Source organism: Triticum dicoccoides, chromosome 5B (assembly GCF_002162155.2).
Source record: "Triticum dicoccoides isolate Atlit2015 ecotype Zavitan chromosome 5B, WEW_v2.0, whole genome shotgun sequence".
NCBI classification, from domain to species: domain Eukaryota; kingdom Viridiplantae; phylum Streptophyta; class Magnoliopsida; order Poales; family Poaceae; genus Triticum; species Triticum dicoccoides.
Genome location: NC_041389.1, coordinates 30,387,167 through 30,394,455, shown reverse-complemented (window position 1 = coordinate 30,394,455; position 7,289 = coordinate 30,387,167). Strand labels below are relative to the sequence as shown.

The 7,289-nt window shown below is 43.9% G+C and overlaps 1 protein-coding gene across 2 annotated transcripts; it reads right to left on the bottom strand.

Moving 5' to 3' along the window:
• Nucleotides 1-2,296: 2,296 nt before the first annotated feature.
• LOC119307191 (glycosyltransferase BC10-like) lies at nt 2,297-7,283 on the bottom strand. Of its 2 annotated transcripts, XR_005149185.1 has the most exons (3): nt 5,794-7,283; nt 5,185-5,387; nt 2,297-2,790 (listed from the first exon to the last, which is right to left on the bottom strand). XR_005149185.1 is itself a non-coding variant. In XM_037583285.1 (2 exons), exon 1 carries the CDS (start codon nt 6,916-6,918, stop codon nt 5,827-5,829), a length of 1,092 nt encoding a protein of 363 aa, XP_037439182.1. In that variant the 5' UTR covers nt 6,919-7,283; the 3' UTR covers nt 4,937-5,387; nt 5,794-5,826. The 2 variants fall into 2 exon arrangements, 1 of the variants encoding a protein (XP_037439182.1); XM_037583285.1 differs by lacking the exon at nt 2,297-2,790 and having other exon boundaries at nt 4,937-5,387.
• Between the last annotated feature and the right edge of the window lie 6 nt (nt 7,284-7,289).

Below are 7,289 nucleotides of genomic sequence, written 5' to 3'. Positions count from 1 at the left end.
ATCATGTAGGTTATGACAGTTACTTATTGGGTACTTATTGGCCAGACCAGTAGTTAGTTCACGACGTTTGTTTTTCCTTTATTATTTTCTATTTTTAGTTTTTAGTTTCGAAATATTGTAATATATATGTTTCAGAAAATAATTTAACTGATTTAATAAATGTTCACCACTCTTTACAAAATGTTCATTAAATGTCAAACTTTGTTCACACAATTTAAAATTGTTCATACGGCCCAGAAAAGTGATCATGCATTTTGAAAATTATGTCCATGACATTTATAATGTTTCTAAAAATCTAAAAAAATGTACCTTCAAAAAATTGTTCATGAAATTTATTAATTCACAGATTTAAAATATGTTTCATGACAATTGTAAAATATTTATGGAATGTACAATTAGTTCACAAATGTTTTCAAATTTTCATAACAAAAACATTGTCATTTTGAAAAATGTGGTACCACAAAAAGAAAATGTGAGACATATTAAAAAAGCATTAGTCATTTTTCTCAGTTTGTTCAAATTTGTGTTAAAAATGTTCACTGTGTAATAAAAGAAAAGTTCAATGTGCATCATGCAAATATTCAATATGTATTAGAATAATTCTTCAATGTGTATTTGTAAATTTTTAATGTGTTGCCGAAAAATGTTCAACCTATATACCTAAAATGTTCAATGTGTACTTACACAAAATGTCATGTACTCGAAAATTAAAAAAATAATCAACCCAATGGGAACCGATAAATAAACACACGCAAAGAACGTCTGGAAGGTTCTAAAACAGGTCCATAAAGCATCCCAAAATGGTGCTATTGGGCCGGCCTACTAAGGGGTATTCTTGAGGTGACGCTCCCTTGCGTCTCACAAAGCAAGGGGACCTCCTATTGGGCACCTTTAGCACTAGATAGCCTCTCCAGCAAACACAACTCTCGTTCTTTGGCGACCGTGCCCGCAACCATTGGCCGCCAAATTATACACGACTACGTTGTCGCTTCTCTTCGCTAGTTCTGGTTCACTCGATCAATAATTGTCCGATCGACGGTTGACTAGTCGACCAATCAGCCATTGACTATTTCAAAAAGCACAACAAAAACCCAAAATCCAAAATAAAAACATGAAAAAAATCATGAATTCAAAAAATATAGATTGCACCAAAATTTCAAGAGTTTGGACAAAAGATCAACATTCTGAAATATTTCATAGTTTTTTCGGGAATTTGTTTTTTGCAAATTTGAAAAAAAAATCATTTTTTAGAAAAAATTCATGAATATAATTTTTTTTTAATAAATTTGGAAACAATATAACCGACTTTACAAAAAGTTCAAGGATTTGAAAACGTTCATTCGTTCTGAAGAAAAAATATCAATTTTGAAACAAAGTTTACAAAATTTGAAAATAGTTCATCGTTTCTGCTAAAAATGTTCAGCAGTTTTTTAGAAAACACAATTTTTAAAAAGTAGATCGATTTTTAAACAAATTTGTTCATTAATTTGAAAAAAACTGCATCGGTTATGGAAAGAAATCATTGATTTGATTTTTTTATCAATTCGAAAAAAACATGGATTTGAGAGAAGTTCACAGATTTTGAAAATAAGAACTGGAAAATGTTCACGGATTTTGAAAAGAGAAACTGAGTGAACTTCACGGATTTGAATAAAGTTCAGGAAAATTGAAATATCACTAGAAAGTTAGCAAAAAAAAGTAAAACAAGTTTCGAAAGTTGAAAACAGTTTGTGATTTTCTTGAAAAAGTGTGCGAAGTTGAAAAGTGTTCACGTATTTGAAACTTTTTCAAATTATTAAAAATTTCACGCATTTGAGAAAATCAGGAAAAATAAAAATAAAAAAAGTAAAAACCCGTAGAAAAAACTGGCTAAAAAACCGAAATAAAAGGAAAACCAGGTTCTTTTCATTTAGTATTACATTTGACGCACAACAAAACAAGAAAAAAAAAAGAACTTAGACACAGCAGGTGGGTCGTCCTAGGTTGTTAGCGAATAGAATTTGCCCAAAGCGAGATATAGCATTTGCGGTTACTTTTTTTTAGGTGAAGCATTGATGGTTATTAGCCTGTGGCTTTGAGTATAATTTGTTGGGCTGGATTATAATTTTACTGGCCTGTTAGTGCCCTGAGTGGTTTTCTGGAACTTGCACTTGTTGTCTGTCGTGCAGCTGGTAGTACTACAAAATGGCATCAACGAGGGAAAAAGAATAACCAAATTTTACGTGCATTTTTTTCCCTTTTATAACATCAAAGTTCATAATAATCCCTAGACATAAGTGAGGGAGATGCTAAGTAATGTTGGAATACTTAACTCTGTCTTTCCTCGAAAGCCCCTTTCTACACCCGAGCTCAAATTAGCTCGGAATGAACAGTAACTCGATTTTTTTAATGTTAAAAAAGATCTGAATTTTTTTCATGGGAAACTTTGACAAATGTTTTAAGAGCTTGCAAAATTTCATTAGGAGATCACATTTGTTGAAGTTGTGGCAAAAAACCAAAATCAGTGCTCATTCTTTCGAAAGTAGCATTTTAAGAGTACCGATTTTGTTTTTTTTCTCACGACTTCCACAAATGTGATCTCCTGATGAAACTTTACAAGCTCTTAGAACATTTGTCAAAGTTCGGCATAAAAAATTCATTTTTAAACTTTTTTTATTCTAATGTTCAACTGAGCTCATTTGAGCTCGGGTGCAAAAACTACACGTCCGTCTTTATGCTTGATGCAAAATAAGGCTTTGTCTGAAATTCCACCATGACAAAATTCCATTTGGCTCCCGAGAGCATGTGCTCCTGCACGTGAAAAATGATTTCTGAAATGTTAAAAAATCCCAACAAAACTTTTACATATTCATAGTCACATCCAAATGCTACCTGCTAAGTTTTAGGGGAAAAGGTTTGACATTTTGGCCTGTGCAAAAAGATAAATTGAACACCAAATGTTACCCTAAAATGTCACCCCAAAAGTTGTATTCTTCACCGACGCAATACTACTGTTCCATTTCGCATGAAAATTGTCAAGCATGATTGGGACACTAACACGGACATCCACAAAAGCTTCGGAACTTTGAAAAACATTTTACCTTTTTAAGTTACTGTTCATCAAGGAGCAAATGCTCCCGGGAGACAAAACACCCGTGTAACTCGAAAACGCTTTTCTGAGCCCAGGCTCATCTGCACCCGTGCTGAAGAAAAAAATCAAAACAAATACTAAAAAAAATCCAAAAAAAGAATTGCATGGTAGATAATTAGATGCGTGAGGTCCACTCCAATTTTCAAGTTGTTTGGAAATCTGAACAACTCTTGGCAAAAAGACAAATTCGGGGTCTGTAAAAAAGTTTACTGTTCATGTACTATTCTGACTCGATTTGTCTTTTTTGCCGAGAGCTACCAAAATGTCCAGATTATCTGAAAATTGGAGTGGACCTCACACAACTAATTATCTACCATACAAAAAAAATTGGAAGTTTTTGAATTTGTCTAGTATTTGTTTTGAATTTTTTTATGATCGGATGCATCGCTGCTAGCCAACTTGATGGGAGCTCATTGCCGGAAGGTGTGAAATGAAAGCACCAAGAGAGCGAAAATGTGTCAGCTCAACTCTACTACCAGAGCACTAAAGCCCAGCAACCAACAACTATGACCACACATCTTCTTCACCGCCTTGTGCCAAAGGGCAGCACCGCAGCGTGAAACTTCCACAAAACTGTCAATCTCGCACTGCGCCCACCACATTTATTCCGGAGAGCTCAGCCCGTGAAAGTGAAGCATCATCAATCATCTCAACCACTATTTTCTCAACCGTCCATTGCCACCCCAATAATCACCAAAGGGAACACCACCATTTCCACATCCATGTCGGTTCTTGGAGCTCATGACAAGTACTATAGCAGAAGATGACTTGACAGTAGGTGCTTCAGATCCAACATCACAATCCAAAGGGGTGTTTGAAAACTTATGAATTTCACATGAATCGCGCAGCGTTTCGTTTCGAGCGCGCCATAAGATTTGCTTCATCATGGTCAGTTTGCAGCTGGAATGTTACAGCATATTGTTGCTGCATCACCTCACCACCCTACATCTAGTCTAGCAGCATCTCTACAGTACTGATTTTAACAGAGATGGGTTACCTCCTTGACAACATGGCCCATGCTTGCTTACTGATGGATCGGATAGACAACCAAATCCCAAGTTTTTATCCTTCTCCTTTATGTAAAATACTTTGCAATTTAATATACGCAGGAGGACACCGTGCTAGTATCATCATCATGCTGCTTTCAACAAATTAACACACAAAATCTTCTCCCAAGGACAAAGTTGCTGACTTTATGGTTGCTGAGTGAGCCTACTTAGCATATATGATAATGATAATATGGAGCCCAGTGTCTCTTTCCATGCACCAACCTCCCTACTTAGCATATATGATAATGATAATATGGAGCCCAGTGTCTCTTTCCATGCACCAACCTCCTCACCTCACCAGCAAGCAACCAAAAGGACAATGAAACAAGAGGAAAGGGGGGAACAAAGAGAGGAAAGCATGGGAAAACAAAAGTGCAGGAATCGTTTTTCCTTAGCCTAAATCCATAGGACAGGCAAGTGACCACCCCCTAACACCGACCGTTTCGGTCCCAAACACACCTCACAACAAGTAGATTCAGTTAAACTTTCCAAATATTTTGGGATATTTTCCAAATATCCCAAACTTTGCAAGGGGGGGTTACAAGATCGGCGGGTCGATCGACGTAATAGCGCAACCTTGATTGATTCTGTAGTGGGTTGTTAGATGCTGCTTGACAAAGCATGTTGTTTTGGTCAGCAATTCGCCGTAAGATTGCCGGGTAAGCTCTCTCAGGATTAATCAACTAGGAATATGAGTATATGCTAAGGCAGGTGCGGTTGCCACCTAAAAGCCGGAAGCAAGAAGATAGTGGTGCCATGATACAGATGATGATACATTTAGAGGAAAAGGTGTGTGATATTGACAATGACAACATGGTGGGGATAACATACACTACAAAAACCATCGCTACATGTATCGACAGGTTGCCTCCGTTGTGAATACATAGGATGATAGTCCGTGCTAACTACCAGCGGCGCGCCTACCGCGTGCGTGCCGACGACTTCCTCTTGCTCGGAGCGAAGTGGAAAGGAAAAACACCAAGAAACACAACAACAAATACTCACATAGGATAGAGGCAGCCGGGGCACTTCGCCACCAACACCACATCACTCTCTGAGCCTGGGCAAGCAGCAGCATCCCCTTCGCCGACGGCCAGCGACGGAACAACAAGGCGAAGTGGGTTTGGTGCTGGTTGCTTGCTCCTCTCCGAAGAAACCACAAAGGGGATGGATGGATCAGCTTGTGCTTCTTCATCACATCACCAACCCTGCAAGGAAAAGTGGAGAATTGCTGTGAGATTTCCATTCACCAACCGACACCCGAGCAATATCATCAGCATCCTTTTACTAAGACAACATTTTTATTAGTATTCACTGCAACAATACTCTCCTTTGATGCTATCTGAACTGCAAGATAAGGACACTTGCGTTGAATTAAACACACTGTAATATAAAATGGCTACCAAATCAGATTAAATTATGGGAATTGTTCATTCTCATTGTAACTTGCAGTGCAATCTATTGAGACATGGCACAGTTGAAATGTCTCAAAAACTGATGAGACTTGGCACAGCTGAAATGTCTAAAAAGTAAAACATGATAGGACTTTGCATTGCAGAAATGAAAATTCTAAGAAGAAAAGTCATTCAAAGGGATGATATATCTCTTCCTTACCTTGTTCTGTTCATCTCCACGAACACTTCGCGCCTAGTCACGGAGGATGACGGAGTCGGCGATCTCCATGAGCGGCGCAAGGGTCTCGGGCGCGAACTTGCGCGCGAACATGTGGGAGTAGGTGCCGTTGGACTTCCTGAGCTCCCTGATGAGGTCCCCGGAGACCTCCTCCGGCTGGTAGGTGTGCGGGTGGCCGCCGACGGCGTCGGTCCAGTTGACCCTGGTGAGGGTGTACTTGGTGCAGCCGTCGGGGTCCTGCATGTCGAGCAGCGTCGGGAAGTAGTGCTCCTCCGGGTAGCACGAGTCCTTCTCCTTGACGAGGCACGGCGCCTTGAACTTGTTCCAGAGCCGCCGGTCCCGGACCACCATGACGGCGTGCCGCCTGGCGAGCACGAAGAACTGGGAGCCGACGCGGAAGCGGTCGAAGGGCACCTCCGGGAGCATCACGTTGTCGCCGCGCGCGTAGTAGCGGGCGTGCAGCGTGGGCTCGCTGTCCAGGATCTCGATGAAGCTGCGGTGGCGGCGGTGGCGGCCGGCGCCGGCGGCATTGTTGTCGGTGAGGAGGGTGCGGTAGAGGGCGGGGAACGGGAGGAGCGGGACGCAGGACTGGGAGAGCAGCGCGAAGAAGCGGTTGGCCGGGTCGTCGAGGAGCGCGGTGGCGAGGAGGCGGCGCGCCGCGGAGATGAGCGTGGCGGAGGCGCGCGCCGTGGCCTTGCCCCGGATGACGCGGCCGCGGAAGGACGGGGTCGGCGGCAGCGTGAGGTTGGCGGCGGGGTCGGCGTGGACGTAGAGGTTGAGCAGGCCGTGGTGCCCCGCGAAGAACTTCTCCCAGAGCGGCGCGAAGACGAGGTCGGAGTTGGTGAGGAAGAGGAAGGCCACCTTGGGCCGCGGCGCCTGCGGGCGGCGGCCGAACACGCCGAAGGAGGAGGCCGCCGCGCCGGCGCCGGCGGAGGGCGCGGCCGAGAGGAGCACGGCGCGGCGGAAGAGCGCGAGGTCCTCCGTCTCGTCCGCGTCCGGGATGGCCGGGAGCGTCCTGGGCAGCAGCAGGCGCGGGCCGAGGTAGTACACCGCCGGCATGGACAGCAGCAGCAGGAACGAGAGCACGTACGGCGACGCGTACGCCATGCCCGGCGCTCCGGCGGAACGCGCGCTCGCTCGAGAAAGAGAAACCGAAAAGGGAATCCCGGATCTTGGCTCCGGGGAGGAAGGCCGAGACGCGCCGGATCACAGAGGAATCCTGCTCCGGACGGATCTTGCGGGCAAGGACGAGCACCTCCCGGGCATGGATCGAGCAGGGAGAAAGATTTCACGAACAGAGAGCGCTCGCGCACCTGGAGGATGAAACCAGCCTCCGCGGGAGGAGACGGCGGGCGGGGAGGAGGACAGAGGCGAGCTCCGTCGCCGTGGCGCCGAATCTGCTGCTGGCGGTGGTCGGATCGGATCTCGCGGTTCTGGCGGGACTGGGCTGCAATCGATGGGGTGGTGTTTGGAGGGGG

What these genes read in the sequence shown, in the direction of transcription:
- LOC119307191 (XM_037583285.1), bottom strand. Translation starts at nt 6,918, where the DNA reads ATGGCGTACGCGTCGCCGTACGTGCTCTCGTTCCTGCTGCTGCTGTCC.